General features: G+C 43.6%; 2 protein-coding genes across 2 annotated transcripts; both read left to right on the plus strand.

Annotated features, from left to right (window-relative positions):
* Window positions 1-9,718: 9,718 nt before the first annotated feature.
* On the plus strand, window positions 9,719-15,632 carry LOC137641037 (uncharacterized). Its single transcript, XM_068373486.1, has 2 exons — window positions 9,719-10,195; window positions 10,544-15,632. The coding sequence occupies exon 2, from the start codon at window positions 11,619-11,621 to the stop codon at window positions 15,630-15,632; it is 4,014 nt and encodes a 1,337-aa protein (XP_068229587.1). The 5' UTR covers window positions 9,719-10,195; window positions 10,544-11,618.
* LOC137640492 (uncharacterized) lies at window positions 15,630-17,663 on the plus strand. Its single transcript, XM_068373027.1, has 2 exons — window positions 15,630-17,137; window positions 17,486-17,663. The coding sequence occupies exon 1, from the start codon at window positions 15,690-15,692 to the stop codon at window positions 16,569-16,571; it is 882 nt and encodes a 293-aa protein (XP_068229128.1). The 5' UTR covers window positions 15,630-15,689; the 3' UTR covers window positions 16,572-17,137; window positions 17,486-17,663.
* The last annotated feature ends 2,900 nt before the right edge of the window (window positions 17,664-20,563 follow it).

Raw genomic sequence — 20,563 nt, forward strand, 5'->3', positions numbered from 1 at the left:
ATTTGGCCAGACAGTTAAGTCAAGCATCATTTGGCCAGGTAGTTAACTCATGTATAATCAAGCCATACAATTAAGCCAAGCATCATTAGGTAAGGCAGTCAAGTCAAGCATTTTTAGGCCAGGCAGTTAACTCGAGCATCATTAGACCTGGCATTCAAGATAAGCATCATTAGTCCTGTCAGTAAAGCCAAACATTATTGGGCTAGACAGTAAAGTGAAACATTATTAGACTGGGCTGTTAACTCAAGCATCATTAGGCCAGGCTGTTAAATCAAGCATCATTAGGCCAGGCAGTTAAGCAAAGAATCATTGGGCAAGACAGTTGAGGCAAGCATCATCAGGCTAGGCAGGTAAGTCAAGCATCATTAGGTCAGGCAGTAAAGACAAACATCATTAGTCCTGGCTGTTAAGTCGAGCATCATTGGGCTAGACCGTCAAGTCAAACATTATTAGACCAGGCAGTTAACTCAAGCATAATTAAGCCTGGCATAATGATGCATGAATAAATTGTGTGGCCTGATGATGCTTGGATTAACTGCCTGGACTAGGGATGCTTGACTTAACAGCATTGCCTATTGATGCTTAACTTAATTGTTTGTCATAATAATGCTTAACTTAACTAGTCTGGTCAAATGATGCTTGGCTTAACTGCTTGGACTAATGATGCTTGGATTAACTATCTGGCCCAATGATGCTTGGCTTAACAGCCTGGCCCAATGATGCTGGGCTCAACTGTCTCACCAAAAGATGCTCGTCTTAACTGCCCGGGCTAATTATATTTGACTTAACTGTTAGTCCTAATAATGCTTGGCTTAACTGTCTGGCCCAATGATGCTTGGGTTAACTGCCTGGCGTAATGAAGCTTACGTTAATAGTCTGGGATGATTGTGTTTGACTTAACTGCCTGGCCTAATGAGGGGCCCGGCCGGCATGCCAATTTATGGGGGGCTATGTGACGAAAAATTACGAATTCGTAGATAATTTGTATTTTTCCTAACTATACAAACCTTAGCTATTCAGCTGTGTGTTGAGTCATGCAGAAGTGTGACTGTCTAGGTAAAGTTATTCCGAGTCTATTTAGGAAAAACCTGATGTAACCAAGACTTTCCCAATACCACCTCGCCAGGGTATGGGGACGCAACAGTGTTAGCTTAATACTAGGTACATAAGGGAGCATGGTTTACCTGCAGTGGTTTGAGGTCAGCTTATGAAGAGAACCCAGGATGCTGCTTTCCCCACGAGAGGGTAAGATGAAGAAAAGAATAAGAGCCAGTCAAATCTTTTCATTCACGCTGATTAAAACCGGGTAACAGTGCCCTTAACCTTCTGCTACTTGTCCAATAAGGAGCTTGAGGTATGCAACCAGCTGTTGTGCAACTACCACTGGACCGATAGAGATCGTATCGAGTTCCTGTGGGTTAAATCTTGCAGGAGAAAGGTTGTGAAAGTCATCTGGAGCATTCACATCCTTTCTTGTAAAACCTGCGTTGCGTCACAGAGTAATCTGCTAAGAAGAACCAGCTAACACTGTGAGTCGTCATGTCGAGATGATGTTTTGGTGATCCTCCTTTAGTCTCTCCCAGTGCTGATGGCAAGAGAAGGGTCCCGGGTGAGTTGTTGCCGTTTTCTTTAGGTAAAGTCTCATACCTTACCCTGGGTACAGTAACGGATGATCTGGATCGTCCGTTACCGAGTGGAGACTTGTGTAGGATCTGTCACCTCTGGAGACTGTAACTGGCAACATACTCAGGGACGAAACTGAATATTGTCTTTCGCCTTTCTCATTAATGGGCCATGTCAAAAGAGAGACCATGAAGTTCCTTGACTCGTATGGTTGCTCTCCGAATGTGTAGGAACATTGTCTTCTTAAATCAGGAGATAATTTGTTGCCTGGTGAAGTGGAACATAAGGAGGTCTCTTTAGAGATCGGAGAATTTGAACCATGTTCCGAGAGGAAGGTCTCAATTCCGACTGGAGAAAGGCAAGTTGTAAGTCCGTATGAGTTAGGAAAGGTCTATCGATGAGAGGATGTCCCTCTCTTTCAGTTTGAAGGTGAAGGATCAAGGTTGAGTGATCATCTTTACCTGTCGAAACTGAATAGGATTCTGCTATTGCTGGAATAGAGGTATCGAGTAGAGAGAAACACTTTCACATGACACCAACCACACAAGACGTTATACTGCCTGGTAGACTGATGCTGAGGAATTCCTCAGATATCTAGACAACCTTTTCGCAAAAGAGGTACTGGGTAGTCTCCAGGCGTACAATCATAGCAAAGCTATAGCTTGTGGTAGGTGTCGAAGTGGGTTGTCTGTGGAGAGGGTTCTCATGGAGACTCTATCAGGAGCTGCAAAAAGTTTGGAAACCGTTCTGCGTAATGCCATAGCGGAGCTAGGAGAGTTCTTGAGAGGCTGACCGATTTTCTAGCCTTCTTGAGTTCCCTTCTCTAGGCAAACAGGGACGAGACGTAAACGTCATTGTTGTACCCACCGTTGTTGCCAGAGACCCTTGGGGTCTAGGGCTGGGGAGCAACGGCAGCCTAAGGTTCAGGAACGTTGCGAACAGATCCCTAGTTGGAGGACCCCGTAAAGTCGGGACTTTGTCGGCTACAAGGCAATCCAAAGACCATTCGGTATACCATATCTGAGATGCTGTGCACAGATTGTCGGCGAGCACGTTCTTCTAGTCTATAATGAAGCGGGCTGATAGTGGTACCGAACGGACTTTGGCCCATCTTAGTGTTTATACTGTTAGATGGGAAGAGGCTACAAGCAAGTTCCTTCTTGCTAGCCGATGTGAGCCTCTAAGTGGTGTGTGGTGTTGTCGTTCATCACTTCACTGAGTGGTTTGTTAGGAACCGATGAGGCTGCTGAAAGACCGGAAAGTTGGCCTTCATCTCTTAAGAGATTTAAGTGAAGGTACTTTTGGACTCTGTCCAGAGGGCTGAGGTCGTGTGGTGCAGCACTATGGTCCCTCCTCTCTTCTTTTGATGTGTTCTAAGCACAACATCAAGTCCGAGGGGTGGGGAAGGATGAGAAGGTTATACCGCTCTGTAGATTCTCGACTGACACACATCCCTTGAGGTTCGTCCAAACTTCTGGTTCCATGGGGGTCAGAATGTTTTGGGGATCGAGGGCCTGATTCCAGTCCGACTCAAGTCACTTTGGGATGGGAGTTGTTCTCGTTTTTGAGAAGGATTTGTGGAGATTGGTGTCTAGAATCATTCCCAGATACACCTGTCTTCTGGGAGGGGAGTAGGGAAGACTTCCACAGGTTTACCCTGATCCCTAGATCTTGGTAAAAAGACTTCAGAAGTTCCGGTGCTAATGCATGGTTGCCACTGAGTCTGCTAAGGTCAGTCAGTCGTCCCGAAATGGAGGAGACAGAAGCCGATCCTGTGAGACCAGGATTGGTGTAGTGGAAAGATTGAAGCACAGTGCCCTGAACTGGTGTTTCTTGTTTGTCAGACTGAATCTTCCAACCTTCCTAGATGGATGGTTTGGGCCTGGAAGTAAGTGTCCTTTAGGTCCAGTGTGCAAATGAAGACCTGAGGTCTTAGCCCTTGTTCGAACTACAACATGGTGTGGAAATCGACCCAAAGGGACAGCTCCTTGCGGATCCTTTTGCATGGAAGATTGTTGATGCTGGAGTCTTGACTCGTGTCGTAAAAGATCAGACGCGATACCCAGTGTAAGAATTCTTCCCTGAGAGAGAATTCCTTTAACTAACAAAAGGAAGGCAACGCTTAGCCTTACCATGCGCCCTGATGGGATTGATGCTATTCCTTAGAATAGAATCAATCTGGCGAATGCTAATCAATGGTTAACGGTTGGGTATCGTGGTTACTGTGCAGTTGGAGAGTGCTCGCAAGTACTTCCCTGTCGACAAGCCATTGATGATTGTTGTCGAACATTTGCCGATCACTTTAGTGTGATGGCAAATGGCCAGTAGCGAGAAGTATGTTGCATACCTTCTGATCTAGGGAACTACAGGCAGAGGTTGACTAGTAAGTCCGAGTCACAAACTGCTGGCGAATTGCCGATGGTGAGCTAGAGATCAGCAAGCTGACTATGGTCCCTCCTGGTTGGTCAGAGATCAGCAAGCTGATGATGGGCTGGTCAGAGATCAGCGAGCTGAGTTCAATGATCGAAGATAGCTGAGCTGCCCATCGGTGATCTAGTGATCAGCAAGCTGATGACAGGTTATTGACTAGCAATCGGTGATTGGAACGATAGCAATCAGAGATGGAATGCTAGCAATCGGAGATCGTTAGTCACTGGAGGGACTAGAGGTCAAAGATCAGCATTGAGCTAGCAATTGGCGATCTGGTGATCGGCGACCTAGCGATCAGTAAACCGTGAACTAGCCATTAACAAACAGTGATCTAGAGATCAGACGGTTGATGCTTTCCTGTTTGTTGATGGTAGTCTGTCAAGGAAAAAAGAAACCTCAGAAGAGACAGGGACCAAGGATTCCCCGTTTCGATTCCCCATGTAAGATGAAATCTTCGGGATCTTGAATCCTTCTGTGAAGCCTCTTTCCTCTTTTCCCGATGGCAATGTTATACGTTTGCGGGGAGGAATGGGGCAATGGTGACCTGTCCAAAAAGTTTTATTCCTTTTTTCTGCCTATTGCGCGTGTGTGTACAAGAGTACTGGAGCGATGGCACACAGGATGATGCTGGTGCTCAAGTTCTGCCTGGAGAACAGGCAAGAGCTGGCAAATTGAATATGCGAGCACTGGCTCTTTGGCAAGAGCTGGCGCATTGGATCTGAGACCGCAACTGCACAGAGGGCGCAGGAAAGTGCGGGAGAGCGCTGGCGCACAGTAAGGCAATGTGTAGTTTTGTGCAGTCTCCCTAGAATGTGCCGAAGATCATTGGCGCTGGAGACCATCGGCGCCCGCGCGCTAGGAAGACTGTCGGCGCGTGAGTGGAAGACCGTCGGCGCGCGTGCGCTGAAGACTGTCGGCGCTCGTGCGCGGAAGACTGTTGGGGCGCGCTCGGAAGACTGTTGGGGCGCGCTCGGAAGACTGTTGGGGCGCGCTCGGAAGACTGTTGGGGCGTGTGCGGAAGACTGCTGGCGTGCGCGCGGAAGACTGTTGGCGCGCGCGCGGAAGACTGTTGGCGCGCGCGCGAAAGACTGTTGGAGCGCGTGCGCGGAAGACTGTTGGGGTGCGTGTGCGAAAGACTGTTAGCGCGAGTGCAGAAGAGAATTGGCACGGGCGCTCGCAAGAGCATTGGCACGGGCACGCGCAAGAGCATTGGCACGCGTGCGTGCGGAACACCATCAGCGCACGAGTGGGAGACCATGGGTTCCGCACGCGGAAGACCGTTGGTGCAGGCTCGCGCGGAAGACTGTTGGCGCGGGCGCGGAATTGTTTGCGCGCGCACAGAAGACTGTTGACGCTTGCGCGCGCAAGACTATTGGCGCACGCGAGCAAGACTATTAGCGCACATGCGCAAGAGCATCTGCACTCGCGTGCGCGGAAGATCATCGGCGCTCGCGGGAGACGATCGGTGCGTGCGTGGGAGACCATTGGTGGCCGTGTGCGGCAGACCGTCGGCGCGCATATTAGATTGTCGGCGCGCGGAAGCAATGGTGCGCATGATAATGCTTGCAGGAGGGAGCTGGTGATCCTCAGAAGAGTCCAGGACCGAAGTCCAAGGACTAACTGTAGTGTAAGATAGCGGTAGTAGGTTGGTAGGTCAGTTAGCAGGACGACCAGAAACTGGGATGAGCCCTTTGGAAGGGCAAACATCCATATGGAGACCGTAAAAGGTCCACAGAAGAGTCCAGGACCGAAGTCCAAGGACTAACAGCGGCGTAAGGTTGCGTTGGTAGATCGGTAGGTCAGCTGGCAGGACGGTCAGGAACTGGGATGTGCCCTTTGGAAGGGCGAACATCCACCGATGGGGACCGTAAAAGGTCCGCGGAAGAGTCTAGGAACGAAGTCCAAGGACTACCAGTGGCGTAAGGTTGCGTTGGTAGATCGGAAGGTCAGCTGTCAGGACGATCAGGAACTGGGGAACTGGGATGTGCCCTTTGGAAGGGCGAACATTCACTCATGGCAACCATGAAAGGTCCATAGAAGAGTCCAGGACCGAAGTCCATGGACTAAGTTGCAGCTCAAAATTGCGATGGTAGGTCTGCTGGTAGGATGATCAAGAACTGATGATGCCCATGAGGGCCGGTGGACCAGCAAGCTGGCCTTAGGAAGAGTCCAGGACCGAAGTCCACAGACTAAGTTGCAGCGCAAGGTTGCGATGGTAAGTCTGCTGGTAGGATGATCAGGAACTGATGATGACAATGAGGGCCGGTGGACCAGCAAGCTGGCCTTAGGAAGAGTCCAGGAACGAAGTCCACAGACTAAGTTGCAGCTCAAGGTTGCGCTGGTAGGTCTGCTGGTAGGATGATCAGGAACTGATGTGCAGAGTGATCCTCCAAAGATGGCGTCTCTCGCGAACGAGAGAGGTGAACACTTCGTAGGAGAGACTTGCCTAAGACTGTGCTCTGCCCCCGAAAGAAGAGAGACTCAGCAAGGGGGGAGAGTACACTAGGCGAAGACAGCAACAGCAGTCGGAGTCTGTGAAGTGGTTTAAGATGCAGGGAGTTCTGGAAACAACCTTCCTCGAAGATGAAGTGCTGATCAGGTGTTGCCACGGGCGTACTTCTGAGAGAAGGGATGACGCCCAAGATGACGCCCATGAGTGCCAGTGGATCAGCAAGCTGACCTTCAATAGTAGCGATCCTCCGAAGAGAAGTCTCTATGAGTGGCCTCTCTCGCAAACGAGAGAGGTGAAACTTCGTAGAAGAGACTTGCCTAAAACTGTGCTCCACCCCTGAAGGAAGAGAGACTCAGCAAGGGGGGAGAGTAGTCTGGGCGAAGGCAGCAACAGTAGTCAGAGACGATGAATTTATTAAGATGTGAGAAGTTCTCCCTCGGAAGGGAGAAACAACCTCACATCTGGGGAGGAAACTTTCCTTCGGAAGGGAAAGTTGTCCAACCCCTGGAGGCGAACCTTCTGGTTAGTGTTCTAAGATGATCTAAAGTGCTGGTCATGTTGTCACGGGCATACTTCTAAGAGAAGTGATGACGCTCATGATGACGTCCTCTGAGGGACGGCAGTGACAGCAGATTCCCCAGGCATGAACAGAACATCTCTGCTTCGTCGGCACTCTTAGTCGAACGAAGAAAAACTGCATAGTTAACAGGGGAAAAAAAAAAAATTGATTATTTAACAGAAAATTCCCTAGGGAAGAACTCCGAAGAGGAACCCCAAGGGAACAACATAAGAATAAGTATTGCGCCCTCCCTTCCCCAGTCGACATCCACGGGAGAAGGGGGGAGCGAAGTAACTGTAATAAAAAAAAAAACCAGAATTACAATTATTTATTTGGGCTCAGGCCATGTCGTCCTGATGGAAGGTTCCTTTAAGTAGCTTCCTAGGGTATATTTGACTACAGTGATATTCCCAGAGTATTTAACTTAAGGTCTCCAGAATAATAACTCCTGGCGCAAATATCCTTAAAGTTTCCCTTTTCGGATATCGCATAATATCAGGGGAAATATTCTTGACACGCCACATAGCAATCTGCAACCCGCATAGCGTTTACGCTTCGAGGGGGAAAAGTAGCAAAATAAAAGAGGAGCTGTTATAAAGTTCCCTTCCTCCATTACTGTTTGAGTACTCAGATGGCGCCATAATCTTCCGCCATCTTTATTCCTTTTGATGCTGTGGTTTCGCTTGGTGGTTTTCCCAGTGCTCTCTCGTAATCAGGATTTATTATGCAATCTCCAGCTTCTTCTGCCTCTGGAAAGTTGAGTATTTGATTCTTATGCTGTATAAATTAAGCTCTGGCCGTAAAATAAAAAACTGGATCAAGTTAAACTCCTTTTTGGCAGAGTTATTGCCTAGACCGGAGGCGTCTTCGGCGCTGTCGTTCGTAACGCATGAGTTATTTAGTTAGCCAGAAGGACTTTCCTTGTATAATAGCTTGAATAAAAATAATTAGCTATTTAGTCTTCATTGCTAGGTATTAATTATATGCCGATAGTATTTACATTAGTTTCGGCGAATTAGGTAGCCGATCTTGTTTACGCTAAGCTTCCTAGCCTAGGCGTTTTAGTTTACTCTCTTGCATGATATAATAAGTGTTCCTGGTGCTATTAAATTTAAATGGAGATAATAGGCAATTTATACATGTAAAATATATGGATTCCATATAAAATTTCCTCTTCTAAGATAGTATACGAGAGAGCTTCGATGAGTTAGGTAGTCGATCTCACTGTCGCTAGGCTAGTAGCCTAGTAGCTTTAGTATACTTTCATACAATCTCCCCGGTTACCCTCATATATAGGGTAATCCCTCCTTCCCTCTGAGTGTGGTCTATGGCTACAATCCTAGTTGATCTTGCCTTGAATTGTCATTCTGGCAAGGTTAGGCTAAGGTTTTTCTGCCCCTTCACCTAGCTAGTGGTGGTGACCTTTGGGTTTGGGTCAGAACCTCAGAGTACTTGTCGTGTGCTGGCAACTGATTGATAGGGTGAATGTACTCCCTTGTCGGATCTTTCTTGGTTGGCATAGGAGGCCTTGCCTCCATAGACTGCACTTGAAGGGTCATGTGATCCCCTTCTCCCTGTGTTTAGTCGACTAGTCCTGTGCTTGCAGACCCTAGGCTGAGGAATAGTGTTTATTTTTCTGCCTAGGATGGCGCCAGCATTGGGACTCAGTTTCTCTATGATTAAGGGTGGCGGCTAGATGATTGCCAGCCCCCATTACTGTATTGGCAGACCCTAGGCTGGGAAATGTATTCCCCGTCAGCCAAGGATGGCGCCGATACTGAAACAGAGCTTCCTCTAGGTGTGGTAGGGCCGACATGCCGCTGGCCTCTCTCACATCTTATACAGGACCCTTTTCCCCTTCCCATTCTATCCTTTAATGATGGCTTAGCCATCACATCCCTTTGGCCGTTGTCCTACAATCTGTAGGACCGGCTTGGGCTTCTGCTTGTATGGCCTAGTCGTTTAGCTTCCCTTTCGGACATGAGCTCCGAGATAGCTGTATCGGCAGGCCTAGCTGCCGGCAGGAGACCCGTTTGCCTTAGAGTGTTCTTCAGTCCTCCCTTGGGCAGCCATCCTCATTCTACGACCGGCAGATACCGGCACGTAGGTGGATGGGTGGAAGCTTGATTATTTTATATTCTCCCCTTCCATTAGAACCCTCATTCTGGAGGAAGGAAGTGATATAGTGGCTAGTGCCACCACTCTTACATCACCCATCACTCCTTGCTTTCTCTCTCTCTATTGGCTAGTGTCGCCAGCTACTAACCTAACTGGCGGGTGCCGGCCACTGACCTTGCCGGCAAGATGCAGGCTAGGCTTGTGGTCCGACAGCCGTTAATTCAATGTCACATACGACTCTGCCGGCGAGAGCCGGCCAAGTCTGGTATTCCGGCTACTACCCGGTCACATTGAATGCTGGCTGGGATAGTGTGCCGACAGCTGGTGACCCGCCGGTGACCGGCAAGCCGCCGGCAATCCAATAGGCCGTCGGCCATGATAATTATCAATATTGTGCCAGTTGAATTGAGCCTTAGGTACTAGCCTTGCCGGCTGCATGCCGACAGTAACTACAGTATATGTGTATACAGTAGCCAGTACATCTGTAGTATAGAGTACGTATACTACAGACAGAAAACTTAAAAGAAATTAAATTTTAGTATATTATTAACGTCTTTCATATGTTAAGACATAAGATATGTAAATTGGTTAATTTATATTAATTACTTTTCCCTTATGTAATTACCCTTGACCCACTTTTAAATAGACCCTTTAACCTGTTACCCGTTGTTATCGGGAAAAAAATGTTTACTTCGGGACTGACTTAGTTAGCCGAAGCAGTCTGGCAACGAATTGTCTCCGACTCGGAAGCCACACTCTCGTAGGAGATTTTAACCTTGTGCTTTTATCACTAGGACGTGGATGGATAAGATTTTCTCCTACTTTTAAAAGCCCTATGTACCAGCCATGATCGTGGTGTAGATTGATCCTTGGGAGTGACCTACCATGTTGAACAAAGTGCCGTGATTTGATGAAGTTCTACAACGCTCGTCCTCGTCGTGTCAAGAGGCTTGATCAAGAGCCAGAACATAACCTCTTAATATTGCCATTTGCCGCTCTGGAATTAATTACAGGTAAGGGTCAACTAGAGAGTGGGTCTCAAGTCAAGCCCTTTGTAAATTCTAGCTTAGGAAAGTTATTTCTTAAGTAAGGCCTTGCATGTCTTTAATATATATGTAATCATCTATGAGCCAAATTTAAGTGTCTTGTGTCTTGGCATATATCCAGGTTAATGTTAGCAATTGTTTATCCTTTAGGGAGTGTCCAGTTAACATTATTCGATAGTTCTAGGTTAGCCAATAGCCATTTTATGTCAAATTGATTAAATGTGTAATTGACTGGTAAGCCAGGAATGATAGGCCATTTTCATAACCTTTAGTTCTGCTTGGTAATTTTAATTGATGACCTATCGAAATTTACAGGTGATTACCGAACTGAATGGAGACATTGTGTTATACCCACTACTTCGCATCTAGCTGTAATTACTTCAGGACCTCGGGCAGTTATTGAGAGCCTCTAATAGTTTATTTAAGTTGCTTATGTTTACTTAAGGGAAGTTCTCTATTTGTTAGTATATTGTTAATATACAAATTAATTATTTTATGTGTTTCCTTGGTGCCTATAGTTTTTACCAGTGTTTTTGGTGTCTCCTTGAAAGAATTTAGTTCATGGCGACCGTGACAGGATAGTTGCATGTTAGGTAATTAATTAAGAGGCTCTCAAAATTAGGTTGTACTAGTTTAGCTGTAGCTCACTCCCACGGGTTTTCTATTAACGATCTTTGTTGTTGGTGATTTTTTGTCAAGTAAGATATAATGTCAAATTTAAAATTGCTTATTACTCAGAGAAAGGTTATTCGTAAGAAAGTAACTGATGCCTTTAATAAATTGGGGTCCTATGCAAATTTTACTGCATCCCGGAAAATATCGGAAAAGTGTCTCCTGTTAAGTTACCAGAAGGGTTTGTTAGACTTGGATTCTAAAATTCAAAATTTAAAGTTTGAGGATAGCGCAGTTACAGAACTCGAATTAGAAGAGGAATGTTTGGGTTGTATTGATTATTTAGAGAAGATAGAGAGATGTTTGCCTTTACTTGAAGTTTCTCCTTCCCGTAGTGTCACGGACACAGCTCTTAGTTTATTAAAGCAGCCAACAGCGCCCCTCCCAAAATTTAGTAGCAAGGAAAATGAGGATCTCTTACAGTTTTTTGTAGAATTTGAGGCTACTACTGGTGTTTATAAATATCCCGATAGGGATTTGTTACTTTTGCTTAAACAGCAAGTTGAAGGTCGGGCTAAGGTTTTGCTGAATTCTCTTGAAGCAGATAAACAGTTACCAAGATGCTAAATCGCTCTTGATTAAAGCTTTTGCTTCGGAAGAAGTTAGGAAGTCTTCCACCGTTAAGAAACTAACAGAGTTGAAACTAAATCCAGGTGATGACCCATTTAATTATGTATCTAGGTTAAGGAATTTATGTGAGTCTACTAAGGTTTTGCAAATGTCCTCTGATGATTTTTTGACTTATTTTGCTTGGCTAGGTTTGAATGATGAATTTAGAAAAGAGTTAGTGCAAATTACTAATAAGACTTCTCCTTCAATTACGGAAATTTTGGATAACTTTTTTGTAGCTTGCGAGAGGTATGAAAACTCGAGAAAAGTGTCAAATGTTACGCCTTCAAAGCATTCCTTATCATGCAATGGTAGTGCTGAAAATGCTGATAGTTTTGCTAGTTTGGCAGTTAAAGTGCATTCTCCTAAGAATAAAGTCCTACCTAGTTGTTCGTTATGTTCTAAGGTTCATGGTAAGGATTTCAATCATTTACTATATAAATGTACAAAATTTCCTACTCCTCAGTCTAAAGTAGATAAATTGAAGTATTTTAAAGGCTGTTTGAAATGTGCTAGTTTTTCGCATCCCACTGCTAAATGTAATTTTAGGTTTAAACAAAAGTGTTTTAAATGTTTTGGCTGGCATTTTTCTTTTCTGTGTAACAAAGATAATTCATCTGATTGTAAGAAAAGTGAAGAAGCTATAGCAAGCACAGAAACAAATAATGGGGTTACAGTGTTCTCAAATTTCGTTAGTGACTCTGTTCTTCCTACTTTCACTTTTGGCATTGTTGGACAAGAGCGCTTGTATAGGGGTATAAAAGACAGTGGGTCTCAAAGTACTTTTGTTTCACAGAAATTAGCTGATACTTATGACTTTGAAACTATCAGAAATAATGTTAATCTTACAATTCATGGTTTCAATGGTGTTAAAACTTATCGGAGCAAGGTAGTTCAGGTGCCTATTACACTAGGAAATGGTCGTTATAAGATTCCAGCCATGGTTATTCCTGAAATAAAGATTAAGTTGAATTTGCCGATGCTCGGCACGGCAGTGAAGGGTTTTTTAGATAAAGGGTTTTCATTTGCTGATGTGGGTCTTCATTCAAATATCCGGGAAGTAAAGGACATTGAATTTCTGCTTGGTTCTGATGCTGCTTATTGTATTCCAAGTAAAGACGTCCTGTTTGGAAAGGGTACTCTGTCAGTATATGTAGATTCCCCAATGGGCGTTATGTTGGTAGGCAATGTTCAAAGATTGATCGATAATATAGATTTTTTGCCATGTCATTCGATGTCTGTTAGTGCTAGTATTCCTAGTCCACCTAGTGTGGAGTCTTTAGTAAGTGTCCACACTCACTCGTTATTTGTTGCAGATTCTATCATACCTACTTTGGATGATGAGGTTCATGACCTTCACTATGATACTTTGAAAGTTAGTAGTAATTTTTCGGTTTTGAATGACAAGGGAAAGCTTATGAAGTGTAAACTACAAAAGGCAACAAATGAAATATTGGAGCTTGAATGCCCTAAATTCATTAATTATGACCAAACTATTTATGAGGAAGAGACTGTAGAACTGAATAAGCAGTTAGTTGATTATACTTTTAATAATATATCTAGAGAAGTAGATGGTAGGATTCGAGTTCCCTTACTTTGGAATGGTGAGGTATCACACTTGCTATCGAAAAATGAACATTTAGCAGAGGTAATTTTGAAGTCTAATTTTAGGAAGCTTAAAAATAATGTGGGTTATTTACATTTAATGGATCAGACTATTAAGGATCAAATAGCAGCTGGTATAATAAAACCTATTCATGATCTTGAACAATATAAAGCCCTGCACCCAGATTATGCTTTTCTTCCTCACATGGGAATTTTTAAGCCTGAGAGGGAGACGACTAAGTGTCGTGTAGTCTTTTTATCCAATTTGAGAGAGAATGAGAAAAATAAGAAACTAAGCCTCTCTCTCAACCAGTGTATGCATCCAGGTCCCACATTGAACCAAAAGCTATCCTCAGCTTTTCTTCATTTAAGGTTCGGTCAGAAATTGCTTACCTATGACTTGAAAAAAGCATTCAATATGCTTTCATTAAGTGAATCTGATCAGTCAAAATTGCTGTTTCTTTGGTATAAAAATTTTAAAGCTGGGGACTTTTCTGTTGTTGCTTATCGCAATGTGAGGCTGAGTTTTGGGTTGCGTTGTAGCCCGTTTTTGTTAATGCTTTCCTTATATTATATTTTAGCTTTTAAGGAAGAAAAGGATAAAGATTTGTCAGAATTAAAACATTTAATGTATACCTTGCTGTATATGGATAATGGTGCAATTACCATGGAAACTGGAGAGTCTTTAGAATGGGCTTATAATGAGCTGCCTCGCATTTTTGCTCCGTACAAATTCGAGGTTCAGCAGATTATCACTAATGATAATTCCTTACAAATTAAGATAGATGAAGACATGAAAACTCAGACCCCTGAAACTAAAAAGTTGTTTGGTCTTGCATGGGACAGAGTAAGAGATGAAATATTTACAAAGCCTATTTGCCTTGATGGCAAGGCCACCACTAAACGTGCTGTTTTAGGAACAATTGCTTCTCAATTTGACATATATGGCTTTAACATGCCTATTTTAAACAGAAGCCGTTTGTTTATGCACAGGCTTCAGTGCAATAAAAACCTTGGTTGGGATGCATTGTTGCCATTAGAGCTTCAACGTGAATGGGGAAATATATGTAAACAAGCTAATGCTTCTCCTCCCATTAAGATAGGTAGATATGTCGGACCAAGGAATGGTACTTATAAGCTTATGGCTTATACTGATGCTAGTCACGACTTATATGGTTCAGTAATTTTTTTGCAGCACGTTGAATCTGGTAAGGTGAGTTTTGTTCAAGCTAAGAACCGTATGATTAACACTCAGCTGAAGAATAAGTCGATTCCTTCATTAGAGTTAAATGCCATTGTTTTGGGTGTCGAAACTCTCGTGGAACTGCAAAGAGATATCTCTGGACCTTCTTGCCTGAAACCTGTTAACATAGTAGAAATGGTTCTCTATGCTGATTCTCTTTGTGCCCTACACTGGCTTAATTCTTCCTCCCAGAAACTGGATAAAATGCAAAGGTGTTCAACTTTCGTAATGAATAGAATTGGTAATATTCAAAAATTGTGTCAACGATTTCCAATAAGATTCTGTTTCATTTCAGGGAAAGAGAATCCGGCCGACTGTGTTACTAGATGCCTCTCACATAGGCAGTTGTATAAAACTAATTTTCTCGTCGGTCCAGGCAAGAAGTTGGATGACCTCCCTGGTGTGGAACATGACATGACTTTTATTATTCCAAATCCCATGACTGTCACAGACTCTGGGTACCTCTCAAAGTTGAATGCACCTTTAGGGGCAGAACTTTCTCAAACTACTTTTTCTTCCTTAACAGGTTTTCCTGAATATGTTATTGATCCCTGCAATTATTCCAGCTTTCGTAAGCTGATTGTGATTTATCGAAGAATACTAGTAGGAATAAGAAACTGGAAGTCAAAGGCAGGTATATGTTCTCAAACCTCATCTGATACCAACACTAATCTCTTTACAGAAGCTAGTAAGAGAGTTGTTATAACAGAGCAAAGGAAGTGGTTTCCAGAGATCTTTGCTTACTTTCAAAATAAGAATAGTTTTAATCTGAAGGCCATTCCTAACCTCATTACTCAGCTTAATATATTCATGGATGAAAATGGTATTCTTAGGGTTAAAAGCAAATTTAAGAAATGGTTTAGCAATAATGGTTTTCCTATTTTACTGCCGAGAGACAGTGCTTTGACGAAGCTAATTATTTTGGATGTTCATTTCAATCTGTTTCATGCAGGATGTTATTCAGTTCTAGCTGAAATACGACGACAATTTCATATCCCTAGGCATTTTTCGACCATCAAAAAAGCATTAAAACAATGTGTGCATTGTAGGCGTTTTTGTAATAGAACTTTCAAACTTAGTCAGAATTCATATAGGGAATTCAGGTCTAATTTACCATCCAAGCCATTTGCTAATGTTTTCATTGATCATATGGGTCCTTTCCATGTTAGGAAGAATAATGAAACTCAAAAAGTGTGGTTATTATGCATTACATGTACTTGGAGTAGGGCAGTGAATCTTAAAATTTGCAAGGATCTTGGTGTAAAAGAATTCTAGCGATCTTTCCAGCTGCATTGTTTTGATTATGGAATCCCTGAATTATGCGTCAGTGATATGGGGACACAGCTTGTAGCTGGGGCTAATGTGATGCAGAACTTTTTAAGTGATCATGCTAGTCAGTTATATTTTGAAGAAAACAATATTCGCCCTATACAGTTTCAGCAATATTTTAAAGGATGCAGTAAGCTTGGATCTCTTGTTGAAGTTTGTGTCAAACAGGTTAAAAGATTGTTGTTTGGAAGTATAAAAAATCTTGTTTTATCTTATGATGACTTTGAATTTATTGTTTGCCACACTGTTCACCTTGTTAATAGGAGACCTATAGCCTTTAAGGAATCCCTTAGAGAAGAAGATTTAGACTTTATACCTGAACCAATTACACCTGAACAGTTAGTTAAGGGCTATGAACTGACTTCCATGAACCTCCTTCCAGAATTACAGGGTATACCAGATGAGGATCCTGACTGGCAACCTTGTGTAAATCCCCAACAGGTTAAAGATGAGTATATGAAATTAAGGAAAGTCAGAAATAATCTGTTATCAAAATATCATAACGAGTTTTTGGGTACACTGATTGACCAAGCTGTTGATAAAAAGGATAGATACCGACCTATTACACAGAGGGGTATTAAAATTGGGGATATTGTCCTACTGAAAGAGGTGCACACAAAACCTAACAATTATCCTATGGGTTTGGTGAAAGAATTGCAATATAACAGTATCGGTGAAGTTACAGGAGCATCGATACAAAAGGGTTCTACTAGGGAAGTCGTTAAAAGACACATTACAACACTAGTTCCTTTTCTTGAAAGATTAGATGATTCGGAACTTTCGTCGACTAATGATTCAGTTAAACTTTTATCAGAGCCTCCCCATGTCAAAAGAAAGGCTGCTATAGTTAGTGAGCAGAAGACCAGGGAGATTTTAACAGAGTGAAATGTTAGTGCATTGTTTATATTTTTAGATGCAATTTTTTGTACTAAAAAAGTTGCATCGCTGGTGGTGGACTAAAAGAAATTAAATTTTAGTATATTATTAACGTCTTTCATATGTTAAGACATAAGATATGTAAATTGGTTAATTTATATTAATTACTTTTCCCTTATGTAATTACCCTTGACCCACTTTTGAATAGACCCTTTAACCTGTTACCCGTTGTTATCGGGAAAAAAATGTTTACTTCGGGACTGACTTAGTTAGCCGAAGCAGTCTGGCAACGAATTGTCTCCGACTCGGAAGCCACACTCTCGTAGGAGATTTTAACCTTGTACTTTTATCACTAGGACGTGGATGGATAAGATTTTCTCCTACTTTTAAAAGCCCTATGTACCAGCCATGATCGTGGTGTAGATTGATCCTTGGGAGTGACCTACCATGTTGAACAAAGTGCCGTGATTTGATGAAGTTCTACAACGCTCGTCCTCGTCGTGTCAAGAGGCTTGATCAAGAGCCAGAACATAACCTCTTAATATTGCCATTTGCCGCTCTGGAATTAATTACAGGTAAGGGTCAACTAGAGAGTGGGTCTCAAGTCAAGCCCTTTGTAAATTCCAGCTTAGGAAAGTTATTTCTTAAGTAAGGCCTTGCATGTCTTTAATATATATGTAATCATCTATGAGCCAAATTTAAGTGTCTTGTGTCTTGGCATATATCCAGGTTAATGTTAGCAATTGTTTATCCTTTAGGGAGTGTCCAGTTAACATTATTCGATAGTTCTAGGTTAGCCAATAGCCATTTTATGTCAAATTGATTAAATGTGTAATTGACTGGTAAGCCAGGAATGATAGGCCATTTTCATAACCTTTAGTTCTGCTTGGTAATTTTAATTGATGACCTATCGAAATTTACAGGTGATTACCGAACTGAATGGAGACATTGTGTTATACCCACTACTTCGCATCTAGCTGTAATTACTTCAGGACCTCGGGCAGTTATTGAGAGCCTCTAATAGTTTATTTAAGTTGCTTATGTTTACTTAAGGGAAGTTCTCTATTTGTTAGTATATTGTTAATATACAAATTAATTATTTTATGTGTTTCCTTGGTGCCTATAGTTTTTACCAGTGTTTTTGGTGTCTCCTTGAAAGAATTTAGTTCAAAACTATGGTATATAAGTATACAGTAGTTAAACTTTCCAACATACTCTGTGTCCAAGCGCAGTCTATTGTTGAGACCTTATAAGATTGGAAAAGGAATTCCCTTTCTTTATACTGATAGATGATCAGTCATTTTGACCCTCATTATTAATCCTTTTGGAAGTGGGTGTTGTTTACACTACTCTATCCTTATAGGCTAGACTCTTCCATTGGGCCTCTTAAGGAGGATAACCCTAGAATTAATATTGAAGGAGGTCACAGCAATTGGCTGGGCGGGAAACACACGTATGTGTCTTTCCTATTTCATTTCTAGCTTATCTATCCTAAGCTATATGCAATAAAATAAAATGGAAAATATTATCATAATATTTATAAGTTTATTTAGTGAGATAGACTACATTATACTCATTTTATTTTCTCTTTACAGGAGGACCATGTGAAGTGCGATAGTGTCTTCTGCAACGTTTGTAGCAGGAGCTTCTAGGCCATCTGGGGTGTAGGACACACTCCCGCTGCTCCATCGCCAAGGGACCTCTCAAATACTGGGACCCATAGGTATGTAAATTATGTAAAGACCTGATGTATGAGGCTTCTGAAAATCTCAAGACAACGGAGTCAAGGGATGCAGCTAGGGACAAGCTGTGCAAATATGTTCGTGGTTTCCAAAAGAATGCCACGGGGCCTTACCTCCCTAGTGAGCGTATGAGAGCCCTTCTATTCCCCAAAGCATCTGCGGATGCGGTTATTCCTCAGCCTCACCCTGAGATCCCTTGCATCCAGATAGCCGTCGACACGGATGTCTCGGATGCGATGAAGGACATCCATCTAGATGATGAGAGGATGTCAGAAGTGTCAGAGGACACCGAAAAGGACCTTCTGGGGGAAGGTCGAGATAAGGATTCAACGTTGGCTCCAGAGACGGAAGAGGATGAAGTCGAAACAGTCTCTGTTTTGTCGGTTCCTGACCCAGAACCTGTGCCCTCTACGTCCTCCACTCCTCAACCTGGGAGGTCGGACGACACTGTCGGCCATCAAAGCTATGATGGAAATGTTCGAGAAGAAGAGCGAACAAAGGGAAGCTGCATTCAGGAAGGAGATTCTGATAACAGCGTCCCATGGGTCTTAACGGAGTCTCAACGTAAAGGATCTTCCCTCGTGTTCCGAGGTTAACCCATGGAGGCATGCTGAGTACATGCCGATTACAAGCGGTAAGATCTTTGTTTCAGAGAAGCTGGGAACTGTCCCTATTGAGGACATTGAGTTCTGGCCCAGCTTTGAGTCCTATCCAGAATGCTTCGTTCGTCTAAGGACGGAACCTGTATCCAAGGAGGAGACAGAGCCTAAGGAGGTCATAGTGCTTGACCACGCGAAGGCTCTGGTTTATTAACCAGCAGTTTGAAGGACAGGGGCTTCACCAATTCGAAGGTGCCGGCCCTGAGCAAGAAACATCCCTCTTTTCTTGCTCCAGCAACTATGGCTTTCCCCTTTGCGGAAAAGTTGTTTAAGGCGGTGATTAAGGCAGTGGAAGCTGGGAAACTTTGCCCTACACTGGAGGAGTGTAGGCCCCTTTCCCTAGCTTTGCCAACGGATCACAAAGACTGGAAGGATATTCAGTTTACCTTCTCAGTCGGGAAGTTGGAGGCTGATATCACTGGACGTCAGTTCAGCGAAAACCTCCCCAAGTTGTCTGAGTTTCTCTTGCGCAGGGAACAAAGATACAAAGGAGGCTAGCTGCATCTCTGTCCCTCCAGGTGTCCATGGAGGCAATGGCCAGTGAACAAAGATCCCTGGATATGTTCATGGTCATGGCCAAAACACATTCGGCAACCCTAACTAAAGACTTCTACAACTTTGTTAGGTCAAGAAGGGCTTGTAGAGAGTTCGTGTTTGCCTCAGCTGCGGTCAAGCACGAGCCCAGGAAGTTGATATCTTCCAATATCTGGGGGAAAGACCTATTCCTGAATGATTTGGTCAAAGAGATAGTCGACAAGGCCACCACAGAGAATAGAAATCTTCTCCAAAAGTGGGGCATGTCGGCTAAGAGGAAGTCTACTCCGGATGAGGGTCCCCAACCGAAGAGAAAGACAAAGAGGCCAAGAGTGCCTTCTCGCCCTGCAAGACAACAACTTCTCATGACCGCTGTACCACAGATGGAGGCACAGCCCCAACCCACCAACCAGATGGTACCCTAGCAGGTGGTGACTCAGTCACCAGCCTTTACTCCCGCCTATGAGAGGCAGACCACCACCTTTCGCCCTAAAGGTAGGGGGTCAGGTAGAGATTCCTCCAGACGTCCCTCGAGAGGAAGAAGGGGTAGGGGAACACGCGGTCAAGGAGGCAAGCCCTCCGGAAACCAGAAGCAATGAGATGCTCCGGTAGGCGGAAGACTCCGACTCTTCCGGGATCGTTGGACCTTCGATCCCTGGGCTCACAGCATAATCAAGAATGGACTAGGTTGGAGCTGGGAGACAGCTCCACCATCATTTCCTCAGTTCTTCCAACACTCCACCCCCGTTCTGGAAGAATACACCCGAGAGCTCTTGAGCAATCGAGTGATAAGGAGGGCAAAGTCCATCAAATTCCAAGGAAGGCTGTTTTGTGTTCCCAAGAAGGACTCAGTTAAACTCAGAGTCATTTTGGATCTGTCGCCACTCAACAAGTTTATCGAGAACGACAAGTTCAAAATGCTGACCCTTCACCACATAAGGGCTCTGTTGCCCAAAAGGGCATACACAGTCTCCATAGACATGGCAGATGCCTATTGGCATATTGCGATCAATCGCCAACTCTCCTCCTACCTAGGATTCAGGCTACAAAAAAGAAAGTACGCTTT

This window comes from Palaemon carinicauda, chromosome 5, assembly GCF_036898095.1.
Source record: "Palaemon carinicauda isolate YSFRI2023 chromosome 5, ASM3689809v2, whole genome shotgun sequence".
Classification (NCBI taxonomy): Eukaryota; Metazoa; Arthropoda; class Malacostraca; order Decapoda; family Palaemonidae; genus Palaemon; species Palaemon carinicauda.

Coding starts and splice junctions, on each gene's coding strand:
- LOC137641037 (XM_068373486.1), top strand. CDS start 11,619: ATGTCCTCTGATGATTTTTTGACTTATTTTGCTTGGCTAGGTTTGAAT.
- LOC137640492 (XM_068373027.1), top strand. CDS start 15,690: ATGGGGACACAGCTTGTAGCTGGGGCTAATGTGATGCAGAACTTTTTA.